Source organism: Macrotis lagotis, chromosome 3 (genome assembly GCF_037893015.1).
Source record: "Macrotis lagotis isolate mMagLag1 chromosome 3, bilby.v1.9.chrom.fasta, whole genome shotgun sequence".
NCBI lineage: Eukaryota > Metazoa > Chordata > Mammalia > Peramelemorphia > Peramelidae > Macrotis > Macrotis lagotis.
Window position 1 is genome coordinate 3,307,063 of NC_133660.1, and position 23,006 is coordinate 3,330,068.

The 23,006-nt window shown below is 38.5% G+C and overlaps 1 protein-coding gene across 1 annotated transcript in view; it reads right to left on the reverse strand.

Annotated features, from left to right (window-relative positions):
• Positions 1-23,006, reverse strand: part of HPGDS (hematopoietic prostaglandin D synthase) — a 43,155-nt gene that overhangs the window by 17,918 nt on the left and 2,231 nt on the right. Inside the window, exons 2-4 of the mRNA XM_074228060.1 lie at positions 4,415-4,556; positions 2,551-2,643; positions 1,558-1,667 (exon numbers count right to left, since the gene is read on the reverse strand). Of these exons, the coding sequence (XP_074084161.1) occupies positions 1,558-1,667; positions 2,551-2,643; positions 4,415-4,547 (336 nt within the window). The 5' untranslated portion in view covers positions 4,548-4,556. The remainder of the gene's footprint in view (positions 1-1,557; positions 1,668-2,550; positions 2,644-4,414; positions 4,557-23,006) is intronic.

Sequence of the window (23,006 nt, forward strand, 5' to 3'; positions counted from 1 at the left end):
CTGGAATATTATTTGAATGCTTATTGTGTAAAAAAAAAAGTTCCTCAGTTGAAAACCTGGTGTTTCTATTTTTAAAAAAATGTTTTTATAATAGGATTGAACAGCAACATTGCCAAGCTCAAAACCCATTGTTGTGAGTCTATAGGTCATCTGTAAAAATCAGTTCAGAAATTCTGGCTTCCACAAGAATATATGGGAAGTGTGCCTGGCATGACTGATCAAAGAGATCAGCCATGTATCTGGATGAGAAGTTGCTGATTTTGAAAGGTTTTAATAGCATTTAAAAATATTTTATGAAGTAATTAATGAATTCTCACAATACCTGTTGTGTAGGGAAAGGAATCCATTGAAGGGAGGGGGGAGAGAAGGAAAGGTGATGATCAATGCACCTTAATGATGTGTTAGGTCCAAACCCATGCAAATGGTCTAAGAGTGGGTTCATTTTTAATAAAGAAGTTCCTCTAAATTTCTCTGCTTATCAATAGTCTACTCTGCCTGCCTAAAAGCTACTTAAAAGGAGAGGGGAAAAACTCTTATTCTACATTATAGAGGTTTAAAACACAGATGCCCTCCTGAGAGAATTTATACATCATTTTGAACTTCCTACAGAAGGAACACCAGGTAAAAGAATCTCTTATTCTTGGCCGGGGGGGGGGGGGAGTAGAATAGAAGCAAATGGCAAATAGAAGGCTACTGCTCTTAAAAGGGTACCCAGGGAAGAAGAAACCAGAAGGAGGAGACACCAAAGAGGCTACCTAAAGTCAGCTCTGGCACATTCTGTGGGAACTGTTCACTTAGGCAGAATGAAAACTTGTGGAAAAGAAATATAAATCCTGGATCCCTAGTGATGCAGCAGTTTTCTCTACCCTTAACCACAATTGAGAGAAATGATACCCTGTCTTCCACGATGGAAAAAATGGGAAATATACTAGATGCAATGGGGCAGATCAATGATTCTCAATGCTTGTGAAGAATCCAAAATGTGGGAATTGATGGCCTTTGAATAAATCTTATTGCAACATTTGATATTAGGATCAACATGGTATTTCTGTGGGACACTTAGGGTTTGTGGGTAGCAGCTGGTGTGTGAGAGGGGTGAATGACGGGTGAGAGGGTCACTTCACCTCTCTCTGGGGTCCATTTTCTTCATGTCTAAAATGAGGGACTTAGGTAGTCTAAATGATTCCTAGGGTCCCTCCTTGCTCAAAATATATTGGTAACTTACACTGCTTATCTTTCATATTTTCCTATGTAATTTAAACTATCATGAACATAATACTTTAAAATTTTCATTTTTCTCATAAAAATGTGCCTGTATACATACACATACATACATACTTACCTGTATGTGTATGTGTACATGTGTGTGTGTGGGGGGGGGTGTACCCAGACCTGTGATTTCATTAGGGAAGAGAATTCCCAGTGACTTGCCCAGAGTTCCACAGTAATATATGTCAGAGGAGAGATCTGAACCTGTGTCTTCCTGAATCAGAGTCTAGTTCTCTATCTACTAGAACAAGTTACTTATAGATAGTGATTATTTTGACATGATATTACTCTGATATCTTGGTTTTTCTCCGCCCAAGGAAATCTTGACATGAAGTCATCCAACGTATCAATGATGGCATCAACATGACATTCTTCCATCTCTGTCTTCCCTGCCAGACCTGTCAAATAGAGAAAGCTTGCTACAGCTCCAGAAAAGCAATTGCTATAATTTATTCTTCTGGGGGAAAAAAAGGATTTACTGAATATTTGCAAAGTTTTCCAATGGTAACTCTGTCTAGTTTCCAGAGGTTTAATATAATTTGCATTACTGTGGAAATGGGAGGAGGCAAAGAGTGAGCTTTAAAAGAAAATTTCCTGTATTATTCATTGGGAAATAAGCAAACTATCATTGCTAATTCTAAAAACTTTCTACACCGAGCCGGAATTTAGCAGGAATCAGTAAATACAACATCCCTACAGACTGTACCTATTTCTTTAGAATAGGGATTCTTAGCCTGGGCATCCAAGGATAGATTTCAGGAAGTCTGTGAATTTGGATGGGGGAAAAAAATGTACATCCTTCTTTTTATTAACCTTTAGTTTCACTTGTAATCCTATATATTTTGCTTTATATGCTCAAAACTTGAGAAGAGCTCCACTGGTTACACCAGCCTGTCCAAGAGGTATATCACACAAAATTAAAAAAATTAATTTCCCTTGACTTAGAGAGTAAATAGCGACTATGACCATGACTGAAATACAAACATTCCATGCTCAGGGTTGGTCCCAGCAAAATTCCTTCTGTATCACCTACCTACTCCCTTGGGGAATTTTTATGAACAAATATCAGATAGAATGGAATTAATATTTGGATCAAGAGACTGTAAGATCTTTAGAAGACAGGGAATTTCCACTGTCCCTGGCATAGGTGTTCAGTAAAAATTCTTCCAATAAATCAGCTTTGGTATCCCTATTCAATACACAACCTAAATTCCAGTGCTTTTTATTGCCAGAATCATCAATACAAAATATCTATAATAGCAGAAATCTTAAATGCATTACCTGCTTTTCTAGCCAAAAGCCTTCCTATGGCAAGACTCTGGTGAAGGGGAACCCCATCAACTTCCAAAATTGGAATTTTACCAAATGGAACAGCTTTAATTGAAATAAAATAAATCAATAGTTAATACACAAAGTAAAAACACAATGAACTTTTGTTTTGGGGTTTTTTTTCAGATTAGTTATGGAGATTTTTTTTTCAATCCAAATCAAGAGTGATGAACTCTTTGGCAAAGGATATGAGGGAAAGCTCAGAGTTTTTAGAACTGATCCCAAAGTATGATGGCATCTCTTATGCCAGAAAAATGACTAAGTACCATTCTTTTAATTCTTACCTCATAAGCCAAACAAAGAAACACTTATTAAATGCCTATTTTTTGCCGGGCACTATGCTACAGGGCTGAGTTTACTAAAACAAAAATGAAAAAGTCCCATACCCTCAATGAGTTAATAGTCTACTATATATTGAGAATGAAACCAGGAAAGGCAGTCACAGGAATTATGAATGGGACCACAGAACAGTAGATTTTCATGCCCTTTCCAGTAGCAATAGGAATATTGATTTCATTATCTTTAGAAAACTAAAAAGTGGCTGTCCATTAATTGTAGTTGTGTAATTAAGGTTTTCAATTTCAGGTATTAGATATTTTGAAAATTCCTAGAATTCAAGCTGTTTTATTATCACTTATTTAAATGACTATTTATTTGCAAGATTGTTCTAGTAAATAAATCTTTCTGATAATATACAAGAGTCCCTATTCCCAATTGCTGCAAATGGATTGGGACAAAGCACAACTCACATTCCAGGACAGCCATGGTGTAATATAAGTGTTCTTGGTATGAGGAAGAACTGAGCTAGAAGCCCACTCTGTTTGGTCAGTCGCCCCCAAAGGTTCTTCACTATAAATTTATGAGCCTGGATCCTATAAATCCTCACAAATCTCTGGTCTAGAACAAATCACCTTCTTCCTCCATTATAACTCTAAACCCCAAGTACTCAATGGAAAGTTTTGTCTTTAAAACTTTGGTTACTCACTTCACCTATAGAGTTTTCATTTCTGAAAAAAGATTTATCACAATTGGGGCGGCTAGGTGGCATAGTGGATAAAGCACCAGCCCTGGAGTCAGGAGTACCTGGGTTCAAATCCTGTCTCAGACACTTAATAATGACCTAGTTGTGTGGCCTTGGGTAAGCCACTTAATCCCATTTGCCTTGCAAAAAAAAAACCTAAAAAAAAAGATTTATCATGATCAGACAAGTGAAATGTGGCATAAGGGAGAGAGAGTTGGTCTCAGAGTCAAGAAGACCTGTGTTCAAATTCTGCTTTTGATATATATACTGGCTTTCCCAAAAAATAAAAAAAAATATACAATATGGGTACCAATCTCCATTTCTAGAAATGGATCCATATAGCTAGTGAAATCCTAAAAATGAAAAGAGAAAATCTAGGTAGGATTAAGTAGCAGCATCAGTAGAAAAACAAAATGTTAGAATAAGGAAAAACTTTAAGAATATTTTTTTCAAATGAAGTATATGCAAACTATCTAGCCTGTTCATTTGAACTTCAGGTCTTAAGGGATAGAATCTGTTGTACTAATGGACATCACTTCCCTGCCACAATCTTAAAACATTTGTGTGTTAATCCAATTCAGTGGTCAAAATAGCCTCAAAAAGTGAGATTGTAGGTGTTGATAAATTGAATAAATAATCAGTTCTTGCCATTACCCAAAAGTTGGAAATCACCTTTTTATATGCTTACAGTATTTCCATGTTACCATTGGAGAAATAGCAGGAAAGCACCATGGTTCTAATTCCCATTGGTCAAATCATTGGTCAAGAAGCATCAGTCTTACTAATTCCACTTACTTTTTTTGACTGCAGACCAGTCATCTAGACTTATCCGATGATCCTCATACTGTATGTTTAAGTAGGCCAAAAGATAGCGAATGATTTCTGCTCTCCCTCTTATATTAAAATAAATGAGTTTGTAATGTGGCATTATACAATTCTGAGAAAGAAGAATAGAAAACATTATTTCAGTAGTATTCTAGAGAAAAAGCAATGCACAAGTCAACAGTATTTGCGATTCACTTCACTGGCACCCTCTTACGTTTGAGATCCAAAATAAAGTCTGGTGCTTAAAGTTCTTCATAACTTGATACCTTCCGAATGATGCAGGGGAAAGATGAAGAGAATTGTGAATGTAACAGAAAGAAATCGGGTGGAGAAATAAATTAACCACCACCTACTCTTGAGATGTCAATTGACTATAAGTAGAGAATTGTAATCTTAAAGGCTGCTCAAATTGGGTGGAGATACCCATTCTTGAGGGTACCATTGATTCATTGTTTAATGGAAAATTCCTCATAGGCAGAACCAAACTCAAGTAGCCAGTGGTTACACTACTTTTCTGGACTTCCCACACATGACTCCCCTTAATATCTTCTATGATCCAGTCATGCTAGCCCACTTCCAGTTCCTCCAGTGGTCCTGGTTGTCTAGGCCTGGTTGTCTCCCATGCCTGGAATTTATTAATCTCTCACTTCTACCTCTTGATTTCCTGGCTTCCTTCAGCATTCAGTTTAAGTACCACCTTTTGAAGGAAACCTTTCCCAGATGCTAGTATCTTCTCAGATTCTCTTTCATCCTCTCTGTGCATATCTTGGATATGCACATTTAATTGTATTTTGTCTACTTCCATGAATGTAAACTCTAAGGAAGGGATAACAATTGGCCTTTCTTAGTATCCTCAACAGGTAGTGAAGGGCCTGGCACATATTATGATAAATGTCTGTTGACTGACACAATAAATCTCTCCTCCATCCCCATTTCTCTAATCACATGACCACTACCCTAATTTAGGCCTTCCTCACCACCCAAAGTGTTATCTTAGGTGCCATCTTTGACTCCTCACCCCTTTCAACCTACTCACCCACCATAACCCCTCCTTCCCGCCAATATCTAATCTGTTGCAAAGATCTATTGATTTTACCTTCATGATATGCCTCACCTGCACTGCCTTTTCTCTCCTCTGATATAGCTACCACCCTATCAAAGACCTTCATCACCTCGTGCCTGGACCACTGCAACAGTCTGCTGGTTGGTTTCTCTGTCACAATTCTCTCTCCACTCTAGTACAGATCCTGTTCATATCACCCCTCTACCTACTAAATTCCACTGTTCTTCCTGTCACCTTCAGGATCAAATAATCATCTTATTTGGCATTCAAAGTCCTTTCCTAACATGCCCCACCCCCATATTTCCAGTCTTCTAATATCTTACATCCCTCACCCCCACATATTTTATGATCCATTGACATTAGTCAGTGCTCTAATAAGAAACTTTATTTCATAGTGTTGGGCATTTTCACTGGCTGTCTGCCATGCCAAGGTGCTCTCCCTTCTCATTTCCACCTAGTGGCATCCAAGTCTTCCTTCAAGTATCAACCCAAAATCCTATCTTCTGCAGAAAGTCTTTCCTTATCTCCCCTAATTCTAGTGCCTTTCTTCCTTTTATTATGTCCAATTTATTCCATATATAGCTTGTTTGTACATAGTTGTTTGCATGCTGTCTCCCCAGACTGAGGAGGATAATAAGGTAAGGGCTGAAGGTAAGGACCGTTTTTTACATTTCTTTGTATGCCCTCCAGGGCTTACACAATGCCTTACATCTAATATGTACTTAATAAATATTTATCTTACTGACTGACAATTACTAGAGCTATGTCTTTGGTTTCCCAGTGTCAAGTATCTCCCTTCTGCAATCTGTTATCCATACAGCTGCCAAAGTGCTTTTTCTAAAGCATTGGTCTAACCATGTCATTCATTGGCTCAAAAAACCATGACTCTCAGGATTAAGTAAAACCTGGCTCCAACCTAACTTTCCAGTTTTGTTGTACATTTTCTCCTCCACACTGTCTGCCGCCCAACTAAACTAGCCTTGCCATCCCTCACACATTCTATCTCTGTTTGCCCCCCCCCCCACTGGCTATCTTCCATATATGGAATACTGAACTTCCCCACCTCAAATTCTCATTTCCTTCCAAATATCCTCTCCCTCCACGGAGGCTTCTCTGATATCTTGGTTGATTGTGACTCCCTACCTCCCCACCCCCCTCACCTTGTATTTATTTGCATACATTTTGTGTAGCTTTGTATGTATATTGTTTCCCATAGCAGAATATAATTTCCTAGAGCACAGATGTTGTTTATTTTAGCTCGTGTATATGAATCATCTAGTACACACATATTAGTGTTTGCTGTTCCTCAAGCAAGACTCTCCGTCTCTCAAGCTTTCCCTCTTCATCTCTGCCTCTTGACTTTTTTGGTTTCCTTCAAGTTGAAGTTAAAATCCCACCTTCTACAAGAAACACTTTCCAGTCTTCCCTCAATGTTGTCCATCTAAGTGTTTAGCCCAACTATAGTTTGTCACAAGTTGCTGTTCAGTTTTTTCAGTTATGTCTGATTCGTCATGATCCCATTGGGAGTTTTCTTGGCAGAGATTACTTGCAATGCCTAACTTTGATCCAGAAAGCCTAAATTTAGCAGTATCCTCTGGTCCTTTTGCTATTTGCTAGAAATAATTGAAATAATAGCTCACAAGAACTTCCTGTTATCCCTCAGTTTTCTAGTTAGACGAATGCACAGTAGTTTTAGCTACTCCTGTCACAATGGTCATCTCTACTGTTATCACTGTCATATCAGTAAAAGGTGCCTACCCTGCTTGATCTAGCCTGGTGTGGTGGCGTGAAGAGAAAGGAGAATGGAGAGGCTTCCATTACATCTGCTTCTTTCTTATCCAGATTATCCAACTACACCAATAACATCTAATTAGCAACTGGTATTTACCAGTCAATTAAAAGCAAATAAATGGTGAAGACTATATAACAAAGTATTAGCAACTGTTGACATTTGAAAACACATTCTGGGAAAGACCTTTGTATTGTGTGACATAAGTGACATGCCAGCACCTCAGAGGGTGACTCCAGCACTCATTGGAATATTGAGAGATGTTGCAAATGACTTAAAAACACAGTAATCCCTTCCATATCATAATTTCCTCATTGCAGTTTGTTTGTTTGTTTGTTTTTGGTTTTTAGAAGGCAATGGGGTTAAGTGACTTGCCCAAGGTCACACAGCTAGGAAATTATTAAATGATTTGAACTCAGATCTTCCTGACTCCAGAGCCAGTGCTCTATCCACAGTGCCACCTATATATATATATATCTCAATGTTGTTTTGCACTAGCAGAAAATAATTTCCTTGGGCACAGATGCTGTTGATTTTAACCCAAATGTCTGCATTGTCTAGTATAGTTCTTGTACTAGAGTTGGCATAAGAAATTAAATGGGAATCTTGGGGGGAATTTTGCAGAAGTCACAGATGACACATGAAAGACAGCCCATGACACAGAAAAAAGTTTAGAAACTCATATGCATATATGCATAGTACTGGATACTATCAACATATTATATTTTTAATACCATAAATGATACATAATTTCTTCATCTCTGGTATGAAAGAAGGGCCAAAAAATTTTATGTGGGTTTTCCAGATAATGGGACCTGAGACTTCCTAACCCCTCTCCACTCCCTACAATATAGATGGGATAATTTTACTCACTATAGCTTCAAGGGATAGAAGGAGAATTGACAGAATGAAAATGTAAACGATAATTCTGTAGGAAAACAGAAAGTGATTGATGGAAAACTGGCACTTTGGTCCACAGAAGGGGAAACACAATGGAGCCCAACCACTAATGAGGAAAATGGAGAATAGGGCCTTTGTGTCCTCAGCACCCAGCTCAAAGAGCATATATTCCCCTAGCTAGAGGAATGAGGGAGGGCAGGTGGGATGGACAGGCAGGAAGGGGATCCTGAGAGGAGGGGAGAGGAATGTAGCATTTGTCCAGATAGGAAAATACAAACTGACTTCTGGAGGGAATGGCCACTAATTATTAACAAACATTTATTGTATCTACTCAAAAAAAAAAAAAGTCCCTCCTTGTTTATGAGGTTTCCTTCCCTTAGATTAGAGGAATGATTATTAAAAGTTTCCTGAAGAAGTGAGCAGCTGATCTAAATCAGAAAGCCTAATAGATCTATAACCACTACACAGGCCTTACTAAATTTGTTTTTCATTTGAAAGATTTTTAATAGATCAGTTAAATGAGTGTTTTTATTTTCATTAAAAATATGTATCACAGAATGTCAGAATTGGAACAGACTTCAGAAATATCCCAGTTCAAGCTCACCAAGAATCCCATCTGTAATGTACCAGGCACATGGTCATCCGTGTTCTTTTGAAGGCCTTCATCCGTGAGATGGACCTTTCCACTTTAGGATAGTTCTAACTATTCTTAAGTTTTTCCTTACATTTAACTTAAATTTGTTTGTTGCAACTTTCACCCATTTTCCCTTCTTCTGCATTCAGGGACTAGGCAAGTCAAGGCCAGTCCCTCTTTCATATGACAGACCTTCAAACATCTTTATATTTCACATCACCTTCTCCTCTGCCTCTTTGTCCAGCCTTTCCATCCTGTTTATGGCTATTTTCTTTCATTCACTGGCCCAACCATCTATTCATTTATTTTGGTACAGCTATTTTTAAGACACTTTTAAAAATACTTTGAGATATTTATAAACTTTTTACAATTCTTTAAAATGGGTGGATTGAACCAGACTCACATTTAAAGTTTTTCCAATCTATGTTCAGTCAAAGAGAATTGTGATTTTTTATATTAATCCATATGTAGAATGAATTTAATAATATTCCTACATGTTCCTCTATCTACTCACATAATACAGAAATACATAAGATAACTCATTTTAAAAATAGTTCTTCATATACCAGACAACAGAAGTTAGTGCCCAATGAACTCTGAAAGCAATGAGATGTCTTCAAGTTGGGGGGGGGGAAGCATAAATACTCTGGCAATTTCTTGAAGTCTTTCCATATTTGTGTGGTTCTCCATAGGCACTCTATTCCCTTATACAGGGATCACAGTGCTGTTCTCATCCCATGCTAGTCCAGTGCACATCTTCCTGTAAATCTTCCCCCTTCAACCAGCTTGGGGGTGTGGGTGGGGAGCTTTCTCTGGTTCTTTTACTATTTCACATTAAACTACTTCACTAAGGCCAAAAGATCAGTTTTGAAATTATTCACATAACTAGGTAACTATTTTTTTCTAAAATAGGAATAATCTCTCCATCTGATCATGGTAACTGTCCCAACTCTACAAACAGAGAACAAATGCTTATCTTTTCTACAGAACATCTTTTCAACAGTCACAGCTCATTAAAGAAACAGCACCTTCATATTGCATTCCTGTCATTACCTGTATAATTATCCTTCCTGGGCAACAGATCTCCACTTCTGGTTCCTATAGTTACCAAAATCCCCAACTGGAAGCATTTTTGTTCCTCAGGTTTTCGTATGAACATGTCCATATATGTTTTCAACCCTAAACCAAATAGGCTAAGGCATATGCTGCTAAGAACAATCATTAACGCTAAGAAAACTTTATATGTCTAATTGTTTTTTGTTTAAAGTTAATAGAGAAAGACAAGAATTTGAGTTGAGGATTTCCATACCAATTTCATGTAGAATAGCTGCTGATTCTGATAGAGCACTGGAAAGCATAGAAAACAAAAGTTCATAATTCTCTTTTGTGCCTCATAGCAGCACTGGGAGGCCAAAACTACAAGAATTATCATTTTTCTTTGGAAAAGAGGTTGAGGATGAAAGGCTAGGTGACTTGTCCAGGGTGACATAGTAATCAGAAGAGAGGCTTGACCTCAGATCTATCCAATCATTACCAGACCCAGAATTCTCTCCTCTATTCCACACTGCCTTTCAAGGGTAATAAAATAACACTACTAAAGTCCATCATGCTTCAAAAATATAGACCATTCCTAAAGTAACAGATCCAGAATTTGAAACAAGATCTTGGTTCAAATTCTCTGATGAAAGAAAAGCCCAATGCTTCTCTAATACTCTAACAAGTGTTTTTCTTCCACATTTTCTTGTTAATAGATAAAATTAACTAGTAATATCAAGAGGCAGTTGGGTGTCTCAGTAGAGTGCTGGGCTTGGAGTCAGAAAGACCTGAGTTCAAATGTGCCCTCACATGTATTAGCTGTGTGACCCTGGGTAAGTCATTTAACCTGTTTGTCTTAATCCAGGGCGATATAATGATTAGGAGAGGTTTGACCCCAGATCTATCCAACCAACACCAGACCTAGAACTCTCTCCTCTATTCCACTGCCTTTCAAGAGTAATAAAACAACACTACTAAAGTCCATCACACTTAAAAAATATTAATTCCTAAAGTAACAGACCAAGAATTTGAAACAAGATCCTGGTTCAAATTTTCTGATGAAAGAGAAGCACGATGCTTCTCTAATACTGTAACAGATGTTTTTCTTCCACATTTTCTTGTTAATAGTTAAAAATCAAGGGGCACCTGGGTTGCATAGTGGATAGAGCATGGGACCTGGTGTCTAGCTGAGTTCAAATTAACCACTGTCTAACTGAGTTCAAATCCAGCCTCAGACACTTAATAATTGCCTAGCTGTGTGACCTTGGGCAAGTCACTTAACCCTATTGCCTTGCAACCCCCCCCAAATAGTTAAAATGAACTATTTTAATAGTTAGATAGCATTGACAAGTCACTCTTTGCCAAGAATGGGGTCATAAAGAATCAGAAATGACTGATTGATACAACAGTAATGTACAGTATGTTTATGGTAATAGGAAAACATGGTAGGATGATTCTTTGGATGGACTTATCATTTCCAATAGATAATTAAATAATTAAACATTTGAAGACAAAGTTAGAGAAAAGTTACTTAGTTATTACATGGTTACCTTTCCATGGGTTAAGGCTACTGTAGTTCATAAGGCCTTCATGTTTTCTTTAGTTGCATTCCTATAACTAACAAGGCCTCAATTTCATTAAAAGTTTCTTTGTATCATCCCCTAAAACCATAAATAGATAAATAGATCTTATTTATCTCTAGTCTTGAATTAACCACTGTCTGTTGGACATTTTGTGCTAGATGGACTGTAAACATCTAAAACTCAAAATGTCTTCCTCACTCTCTAATTTTCCTGTTACTGTCATCATGCAAATGATTAACCTAGGCATATAATCTAAGTGTCATTCTTATCCAATCTATTGCCAATTTTGCCTTTCAAACATTCCTCAATAAGGGGGAGTGTGGTGAGAAGAAGGTAGAGAATTTGGAACTCAAGATTTTGGAAATGAATGTTGAAACTTATTTTTGCGTGTAAGGGGGAGGGAATTAAAAAATAAACACAAAAAAACACTTCTGAAATATATTCCCTTCTCTCCTCTAATATTGCTGCTATCCTAGTACAAGCCCTTATCATCACCTCAACCTGAACCATAGCTTGTTGCTAAGTCTGCCTGTGCATGAAGTCTCTTCCCACTCCAGACTATGCTCTGCTCAGCTTCAAAGTGATCACAGTGGTCTTCCTAAAGTGATTCCCTATTACCTCAAGGATCATATTTGGCTTTTAAGTCCTTCACAATCTGATCTCTTCCTACCATACTCCCTTCCACAAAGCCTTAATCCCTTTGCTTATTCCAAGATTTAATGACACTGGCCCTCTTGTTATATTGATGCCTTTGGAATGGTATCCCTCCCCACTTCCAACATCTGACTTCCCCTGGCTTTCTCTAAGTCTAAAATCAGATTACACTTCATGGGAAAAAAGTTTTCTTGGATGGCATTCTCCCTATTTCCCATTGCCAGTGTCTTCCTTTTGAGATTATCTTCTATTTCCACTGTATATATTGAATGAACATAATTATTTGCATGCTATTTTTTCCTCCATTTGAATGTGAACTTCTTGAGGGCAGGAACTTGCCTATTTTTGCATCTTTAGTACTTAACCTGTTACATAGTAAGGGCTTAATAAAAGTTTATTAACTAATTAAAATCACTCCCACCCCACCCCCATATTCCTCTGCATTCACTGATATCATTCACCCAATAGTTCAATCATCTAGGCTCAAAGTTTTAGAGTCAAATTTATCCAGAGGTTGATGCAGTGGATACTTAAGTCAAGAAGATTTGAGTCCAAATACAGTCTCAAGTATTTATTAGCTGTGTGAGCCTGAGAAAGTCATTTAAATTCTTTCTGCCCCAGTCTCCTCAAATGTAAAAATGGGGAATGTAACATTAGCATCTACCTCACAAGGTTGTTTTAAGAATCAAGTGAAATAATATGTATATAAAGCTTGGCATACTGCCTGGTTCACAGTAGGCATTTAATAAATGCCTGTATATTGACTGATTGATAAATGCTTGTTTCCTTCCTTCCTCCTTCCTATTTTTGTACTCTCATATTCCTTCAGCTCCCATGTTCATTCTCTTGCCAATCTATTGTTTCTATCTCTAGTTCATCATCTCACTACTTGTCTCTTTGATTCTTAAAATGGTTTCCTAATTTAGGTCTCTGTCCACTGACTTCTCTTTCCTTTCCAATACATTCTCCATCTTGCTGCCAAAGTGGTATCTACCCTAGCCCAGCCCAGAGATCACCAGCAATGGCTTGAAGGGGCAGTGAGAAAACTCTGCTACACCAGAATGAGTGTGGAGTGAGGAGCACTGGCTTCAGAATCTGCAGTGAGAATCTGGAGAAAGCAGCCTGCACCCCCAGAGACGATAAGGGAAGTCTGCAGAGATTTCTCTGCTCTTCCTCTGGGTAGGACTCTGTGGTTTGCCTACACTCAGACCCAGGTTGCAGTTTGGGTTTCCATACTAAGCAACCAAGATGGGAAATATGGGGGCCATCTACATATCAAAGCACAGGCTAGAGAGCATAAGACCTTGGAGGAATAAAGGTCCCAGTGGTGTGCCCCCCCCCCCCAAACCCCAAAGCATTAGAAGTGCTGTCTTGGGCTAAGGAAATGAGTAAACAACAGAAAAAGAAGAATCTGACCACAGAGAATTACTTTAGTCCCATGGAAGATCAAAACACATACTCAGATGATGACAAAATCAAAGCTATCCAAAATCCAAAGCTATCCAAATCAAAGTATCCAAAACCTACAAGAGAAATAGAAAATGGACTCAGAGCATGGATGAGCTCAAAAAAGACTTTGAAAAGCAATTAAGGGAGATGGAGGGAAAATTGGGAGGAGAAATGAGAGTGATGCAGAAAAAATGAAAACCAAATCAAAAGCTTGGTGAAAGACATACAAAAAATACTGAAGAAAATAATATGTTAAAAACCTGCTTAGGCCTAATGGAAAAAGCAAAGCAAAAGGCAAATGAAGAGAAGAATGCCTTAAAAAGCAGAACTGGCCAGCTGGAAAAGGAGATAAAAAATTCTCTGAAGAAAATAACCCTTCAAATACAGAATGGAAGTAAAGGAAGCTGATGACTGCAAGAAATTAGGAAGAAATAAAACTCTTCCAAAAAAGCCAAAAATTAGAAGAAAATGTGAAATATCTCATTGGAAAAACAACTGACCTCGAAAACAGATCCAGAAGAAATAATTTTAAAATTATTGGGCTACCTGAAAGCCATGATCAGGAGAAGAGCCTAGACTTCATTTTTCAAGAAATAATACAGCAAAGTTGTTCTGAGATCCTAGAAGCAGAGGGCAAAATAGAAATCAAGAGAATTCAGTCACCTGAAAGAGATCCCAAAAGAAAAACTTCCAGGAATATTATAGCCAAATTCCAAAACTCCCAAATCAAAGAGAAAATTCTAAAAGCTTTCAGAAACAAGCAATTCAACTACTGAGGCTCCATAGTCAGGATTACACAGGATCTGGCAGCATCTACATTAAGGCTCGTAGGGATTGGAATATGATATTCCAGAAGGTAAAAGATCTTGGTTTACAACCGAGAATCAACTACCCAGAAAAACTGAACATCCTCTTTAAGGGGAAAAGATGGACTTTCAATGAAACAGGGGACTTTCAAATTTTCCTATTGAGACGACCAGAGCTAAACAAAAAGTTTGATCTACAAGTACAAGATTCTGGTGAATCATAGAGGGGGTGGAAGTGAAGGATTATGAGGAACTTAATTATATTGAACTATTTGTATTCCTGCATGGGAAGAAGATATTGATAACTCATATGAACTTTCTCATTTATAAGTGCTATTAGAAGGAGCATATATAGACAGGACATGGGAAGGAGCAGAATATAATGGTATCATATAGTAAAAAGATGGACTCAATGAGTGATAAAGGAAAGTACTAGGAGGAAGGGAAAGGAGATGAAGAAGAAGCTAAGAAATTTCACACAAGTCAAGAAAAAGCTTTTTTCAATGGAGTAGAAAAGGGAAAGGCAAGGGGGAATGAGTGAGCCTCAATTTTCATCAGAAATGGCTCAGAGAGGAAATAACATACACACTTAATAGGGTGAGTAAATATATCTTACCCTAGAGAAAAATGAGAAGAAAGGGATGGGATAAGGGGTAATGGTGGGAGGGAAGGGGGGACTAGGTGATAGAAGAGAGGGAAGATGAGGGAGAGGGTACTCAGATACAACACACTTTTGGACTGGACTAGGATGAAAGATGAGAGAGAATAGAATAAATGAAAGTGGGGAGGAATAGAGTGGAGGTAAAGCTAGTAATAGCAACTGTAGGAAAAATATTGAAGCCACTTCTCTGGTGTACTTATGATAAGGAAAGCAACTCACCCCAGTGACAGAGCCATTGAAATCTGAACACAGACTGAAGTACAACTTCTCTCTCTCTCTCTCTCTCTCTCTCTCTCTCTCTCTCTCTCTCTCTCCTTGAAGTCTCTCATCTTCTTGGGGGGTGGGGAGGGGCTTTGTGTTTACTCTTATATTTACTCTTATAACACATTCAATTTGCATCAATGTATGGCATGGAAACAATGTAGAGACTATCAGACAGCCTTCTGGGGGGTGGAAAGGCAGGGGGAGAAAATTGTAGAATTCAGAGCCTTGCAAAAAATGATGGGTATATATTACTATTGTATATAATTGAAAAACAAATAAAATGTTAAAACTGTCAAAGTGGCATCTACCATGTCACATCCTCATTTACTCTTCAGTCCATTAGTCCTAAGATAAAGCACTTCCTTACAAAGACACATCATCATTTGATTCCAGTCTACCTTTCTAACCTTATCCCACATTACTTCCCAACATTCCAGTCATGAACTATTAGCTGTTTTCCAACCTCAACATGCTGCCTCCTGCCTGCATATATCATCACAGGGCATTCCTCATGCTTATAATGTAATCCCCTTCATTTCTTTCTTTTACAGTGCTGTTCAGATTAGCATTCCCTCCTACATGAAACCCTTCCTGATGCCCCTGGGAAAAGCATATTCATACATTCATTCATTCATTCATTTACTCCATCTCTCTGTCTCTGATTCTATCTCTCTATTTCTGTCTGTCTGTCTGACTCTCCTCAAAATATCCTAGAGCCCATTGTCTGGACCTCTCCTTGTCTTCTAATAAACCCCACCTTCTATTATGCTTGCCTATGTATTTGAACCCCTGTTTCCCATTGCTACCATACTATTTTTTTTTTGCAAGGCAAAGGGGTTAAGTGACTTGCCCAAGACCACACAGCTAGGTAATTATTAAGTGTCTGAGGCTGGATTTGAACCCAAGTACTCCTGACTCCAGGGCCGATGCTTTATCCACTATGCCACCTAGCTACCCCTTACCATACTATTTTTCAATAGAGAGTAGGCTCCATAAGGATAGGAACTGTATCATTGCTTTAAAAAGTGTCCCAGGTGGGGCAGCTAGGTAGTACATTGAATAGAGCACTGGCCCTGGAGTCAGGAGGAAATGAGTTCAAATGCGACCTCAGACACTTAATGATTACCTAACTGTGTGACCTTGTGCAAGTCACTTAAATGCCATTGCCTTGCCAAAAAATAATGTATCTCAGGCACTTAGGATAGAGGAGGAATTTACAAAATATCTATGGATTCACTCACTGATAATATGAGTAGGGTCAGAGAGCCAGTCTTGAATTCAGAGAGACCTGGAGACAAATTGTGCCACAGATACATGCTGTAATAAATTACATTGATTTAGGTTTTTAATGAAAGTGTTTGATCTTTGTATATATGCTGTATTTACTTATGTGTGTACCTATTGTTCCCTCTTCTTGAGAGCAGGGATTATTTCATTTTTGTATCAGTAATCGAGTGCTCAGTATAGTCCTAACATACAGTAGGTGCTTCTTCTTCTTCTTCTTCTTCTTCTTCTTATTGTTTAGTTGATAAGTCTTATTTGACTCTGTCCCATTTGGGATTTTCTTAGAAAAGAAACTAGAATAATTTGCCATTTCTTTCTCCAGTTCATTTTACAAATAAGGAAACTGAGACAAACAGGGTTAAGTGAGTTGCCCAGGGTCACACAGCTAGTAAACATCTGAGGCTGAATTTGAACTCAAGTCCTCCTGACTCCAGGTCTGGCACTCTCTCAGAAATGGGAAACCAAAATATGTTGGTGAAATTCAAACACAGTTTCACTTACTAACATGTTTCTTGGCCTACACAGATATAATAAATTGATGACTTGTTATTTTGAAGGGTCAAAATAAAGACAATTTAGAAAGTTGATGATTGTTCTTCCTTGCTCTGCTTGTCTTACCAGTGATACAGAGATATCAGATATATTCAAATGTATGTTCCTAACCACACATTCTATAATATTTCAAATGTGCCCTGGTAGGTAGTCATGATATTTAGTCTTTGCTTTGCCTAGGATGTAAAACAGATGGTGAAGAATATAATGAACTGGACTAGGACTCAGAGTTATGGGTTCAAAAGGTTTACTGATCAACGGAAAGAGCATTCATTGAGCTGGGTTCAAATACTCTGTCTGTGTGTCTTGGGAAGAGTCATATAATCTCCCAAGATTCCTAGTTTCCCCATTTATAAAAGCAGAGAGTTGAACTGATTATATAGTCTCTGAGGTACTGTCTGCACTGGTTCTTGAACCTAGTACCTCTTTGGATTGGAATATTCATATTTATGTTGACATATAAAAAGTTCAAAAGACATAATTTCTGGGTAATTAATTATTTTATTAATTATGCTAGCATATAATTAATAAAGATGTCGGTGGCATTCTTGAATGCCAAATATTCCTCATGGAACTCATGCTTATATGGCCTTAGAAGAATGGAGGCTCCTGATCATGGAAATCAACTCTAATTGGTTAATACTGCAAAGAATGAATATTATAATGAGAAGTGGTCTTATTCTAATGAGGGACTGGGGGACATGACTGTACATCCAATCTTGGTCAAAAAGATTTATCTATAAGGGGCAGAGCCAAGATGGCAGCGTGAAGGCAGCATTTCCCAGAAACTCCTGCCCCCCCCAAACTCCAAAAGCCAACAAATTATGACTCTAGCCAAAATTTAGAGGGGCAGAACCCACAGAAAGACTGAGCAATACATTTTCCCAGTCCAAGATAACTCAGAAGTTCTGTGAGAAAGGTGTGTTTCACCAGGACTGGGGGTTGGCTGTAGTGCAGCCCAGCCCAGCCCAGCAACAGCTTGAAGGGGCTGTAAGAGAACTCTGCTACATCAGAATGAGTGTGGAGTGTGGAGCACCGGCCACAGAACCTGCAGCAAGAATCAGGGGAAACCAGCCTGCAACTCCAGAGCACAGCCTACAGACAGTAAGGGGGTTAGGGGAGACTGTAGAAATCTCTCTGCTCTCCCTGGGGCAGGACTCTGCTGTTTGCCCACACTCAGATCCAGGTTGCAGTTTGGCCTTCCATACTAAGATAGCAGGGACCCTACTCACACTCCAGGGCAGAGGGGAGTGTCTGTGGTCATCTACGTATCAAAGCACAGGCAAGAGAGCATATGCCCTTGGAGGAATAAAGGTCCCAGTGGGGTGTACCAAAAGAACCCCCAAAGTGGGTATCCCAATAATACTCAAAAGCTCAGGAAGCACTCCAAAACCAGGCACAGGCTGGACAAATGAATAAACAGAGGAAAAAGAGGAACAACACTGAGAAATATATTATCTATGATCCCAAGAATCCTCCTCAATCTGAAGATGAGGAAGTACAAGCTCCTGCATCTAAAGACTCTATGAAAAATGGAAGTTGGGCTCAGGCTATAACAGAGCTCAAAAAAGATTTTGAATATCAAGTAAGGGAGATATAAGAAAATTTGGGCCCAGTGGGTGGAGCGCTCGCTCGGGAGTTGGGAGTGCCTGAGTTCGGTCCGGCCTCGGACACTTGGTAATTGTCTAGCTGTGTGGCCTTGGGCGGGCCACTTGTCCCCATTGCCTTGCAAAAACTAAGAAAATAAAAAGTGAGGGTTTTCCTTTGTGGGGAGACAGGGGAAAGCAGAACCTTGGAGGCATCAGGATACTTGGAGGAGTGAGAGAGAGAACCTGTTGGTCCTGCTAACAAATTGCTAGGTTGTTGAAAGAACATAAGACTTGGATGGCTCCTTGGTGCCAAGCTTTGATTGCTTCCATTCTCGATACCTTTTGGTTGAAGATTTTTACCTGCCAACAAAAAATGGATAGTAATATATTTCTTGGATCTAGAAAGCAAAATGATGTTCTGCAAGGGCCTGCCCTGGGGATTGGCTAGAGAAGCATTAATGATTTCTCCTTGGTAGATGGTAGGGTGTCATTCTTAGAATGCAATGTAATTATTTTATTTTGTATTTTGTTCTTGTGAACTGCTCTTGTACTGGTTTGGTATCTGGTTGGCTTCACTGGTTGAATCTCTACTTTGCTTCTGTCTGACTTTGAAAATGAAACATTGGACCTGGAAAGTTGATTCTAGTTGTCAAATGATGAGATTAGCCAAGGGGATAATACCAGATACAATGTGAAATTAGGTCAATGTGAAGATCTAAGGAAAACATGATTTGTGTACCATGTAATAAAATGTACTTCTGGCAGAAAAAAAAAAGAAAATTTGGGAAAAGAAATGAGAGAGATGCAGAAAAAAACTTGAAAAAGAAGTCAGTAGCTTAGTCAAGGAGATCTAAAAAAATGCTGAAGAAAATAACATGTTAAAAACCAGCATAGGTCAAATGAATAAAACAGTTCAAAAAAGTTATTGAGGAGAAGAATGCTTTAAAAAACAGAATTGGCCAGATGGAAAAGGAGATAAGAAAGCTCTCTGAGGAAAACAAATCTTTCAGATCTATTATGGAGCTAAAGGAAGCTGCTGACTTTACAAGAAGTCAAGACAATACTTCAACACCAAAAGAATGAAAAATTAGAAGAAAATGTGGAACATCTCATTGAAAAAACAACTGATCTGGAAAACAGATTCAGGGAAGATAATTTAAAAATTATTGGTATACCTGGAAGTCATGATCAGGAAAAGAGCCTTGACCTCGTTTTTAAAGAAATACTACAGGAAAATTGCCCTGATATCCTAGAAGCAGAGGGCAAAATAGAAATTGAGAGAATCCACTGATCTCCCCTGGAAAGAGATCCAAAAAAAACCTCCCAGGAATATTGTAGCCAAGTTCCAGAATTCCCAAGTCAAAGAGAAAATATTATAAGCAGCCAGAAAGACACAATTCAAATATCGTGGAGCTGCAGTCAGGATCACACAGGACTTAGCAGTAACTACATAAAGGGCATGTAGGGCTTGGAATATAATATTCCAGAAGGCAAAAGAGCTTGGAATGCAACCAAGAATCAACTACCCAGCAAAACTGAACATCTTTTTCCAGAGAAAAAGATGGACTTTCAACGAACCAGGGAAATTTCAAATGTTCCTGTTGAAACAACCAGAGCTGAACAGAAAGTTTGGCCTTCAAATACAGGACTTAGGTGAAGCACAGAGGGCGGAGGAGAAGGGTAAAATGTGAGGGACTTAATGATGATGAACTGCATGTATTCCTGCATAGAAAAATGATACTGATAATACTCATATGAAACTTCTCATTTAATAGAGCAGATAGAAGGAGGTTTTATAGATGAAGCACAGGAGAGAGCTGAATATGAAGATATAATATGTTGTAAAAATGGAGACAATGGCTAAAAGGGAAATGCACTGGGAGTAAGAGAAAGGAGAGGTGGAATAGGCTAAGATATTTCATATAAAAGATATTTTTTTCTTCTTTATACAATGAGCTATTGCAATGATATGGGAGGGGGGAAGGTGAGGGGGAATGAGGGAACCTTCATTCTCATCAGAAATGGCTCAGAGAGGAAACAGCACACACACACTCAAAAGGGTGTAGACATCTAGAGTAAAAAGGGGAGAAGGGGGAAAAGGGGAAGGCAGGAATGTGGGTGATAGAGGAGAGGGTAGATCATAGGAGAGAACAGTCAAATATAACACATTTTCTTTTTTACTTCTCGCAAGGGTCTGGGATTGGGTGGCCTGTCCAGGACCACGGGGCCTGGTGGTTGCTGGGTCTCAGGGGTGGTATGTGGGCTCTGAGCCTTTTGGCCCCAGGACCGGTGATCAGTCTTCTGTGCTAATTAGCCACCCTACAGTACCTTTTAGAAGAGGGACAGAGTGAAAGGAGAGAGAAAATATAATATATGGTAGTGGGGAGGAATGGATGGAGGGATTTACAATCAGCAACAGCAACAGTGCAAAAATATGGAAGTAATGTGATCCACCTGAGACAGAGCAGATGGTATCAGAACACAGACTGAAACACATTTTTTTCTCTTTACTTTATTTCTCAAGAAGGTCAATATTTTGGGGGGCAGGGGGCATTATGTTTATTCTTAAACAAGAATATTTTAGTAATGTATAAAAATACATCACTTGCACAAAAATATTCATAGCAACTCTCTTTGTGGAGGCAAAGAATTGGAAGTTAACGTAAATGTCCTTCAGTTGGAGAATGGCTTAACAAAATGTGGTATATGTATGTGATGGAACATTATTGTTCTATTAGAAGCCAGGAGGGATAGGAATTCAGGGAAGCCCGGAAAGATTTGCTTGGACTGATGCTGAGTGAGATGAACAGAACCAGAGGAATATTGTGCACCCTAGCAGCAACATGGGGGTGATGACCCATATTGATGGACTTGTTCATTCCATTAATGCAACAACTAGGCACAATACTTTGTTTTTCTTCCTTGGGGATATGATTTCTCTCTCATCACATTCAACTTAGATCAATGTATACCATGGAAACAATGTGGGGACTGGCAGACTGCCTTCTGTGGGGGAGGGTGGGGGAGGGAAGTAGGATTAGGGGAAAAATTGTGAAAAATTCAAAATAAAAAAAAGATTTATCTACACCCACATCACCCTACCTAGGATAATCTAGACTAAAGAGAGAATCAATCCACTTTTCCTCAGACCTGCCTGAGTAAACACAACAAGCCACAGTCCATCATTTCACCTAAATTAAAATTTCTTTACCATTTGAACAGATCTGAACTTTTCCTTTCCTCATCAGCCCTAAACTTCAAAGGCAGCCTGATTTCTGAATGAGAAGTAGAAAAGGGGACAAATCCTTAGTCCAATTCAATAATTTGTTTTTATTATAAGAGAGAAATAATCATTTCTTTCATTATGAAATGAGGGGATCTCCAAGGTCTATTTCACCTCTAGCAATGACTAGACAAAGACCTTCAATAAAAAAGGTTTGGTCAGATCAAGTAATAATTTTATTTTACTTTTTTTCTGTATATTTAGATAGACAATAACTGTTCCTCATGACTGAGATATTGGGTCAGTTTTGATCAGATTATCAGTTTAGAGATAAATTCTACTGGTCAACTAAAATATATGGGTCTTGATTTTTTTTTCTGGGAATTCCCTGCTGCTAAAGACATTATAAAGGCAGTGAAACTACCCTGGGGAAGAGGTAGGGAAGGAAGAACACCATTTGTCTCTGTAACTTAGATTTTGATCTGGTTCAAATTCATTTACATGACTAACCAGAGAAGATGTTGGGAATATCCAAGACAGTTATCTGCAACAAAGGGCTATAATCTCTGCTCAGACATTAGAATCTGAAAAGAAATGACTAGTTTAGGAGCATTCTACTTTGTTGTGTTAGCTGTGTGTGGTAGCTATAACTAATGAGCTGTACGTCTGCCCTTATTAGGCCACTATTCTTTAGCAGACTGGTGAGATAATGGATACATAATCCTAAAGAGATGAAGCTCAGAAGTTGAAAACAGGGACCAATGTCCACATACCCAGTGGACAATACAAACCCACTGGAGAATAGCCAGCTGAGGTTAGTTGCTCACAAGTCATAAAAGAAGTTATCATGGTGGGGCAGCTAAATGGTGCATTGGATAGAGTTAGGAGGACCTGAGTTCAAATACAGAATCAGACAGTTAAATAATTACCTAGCTGTATGAGTTTGGGCAAGCTTGGGCAAGTTACTTAACCCCATTACCTTGAAAAAAACCAAAAAAAAATAAAAAGAAGAAGAAGAAGTTAGCATGGGACTAATGGAGTGTTATACCCAGCAGAGATGCCACACACAAGAGGAA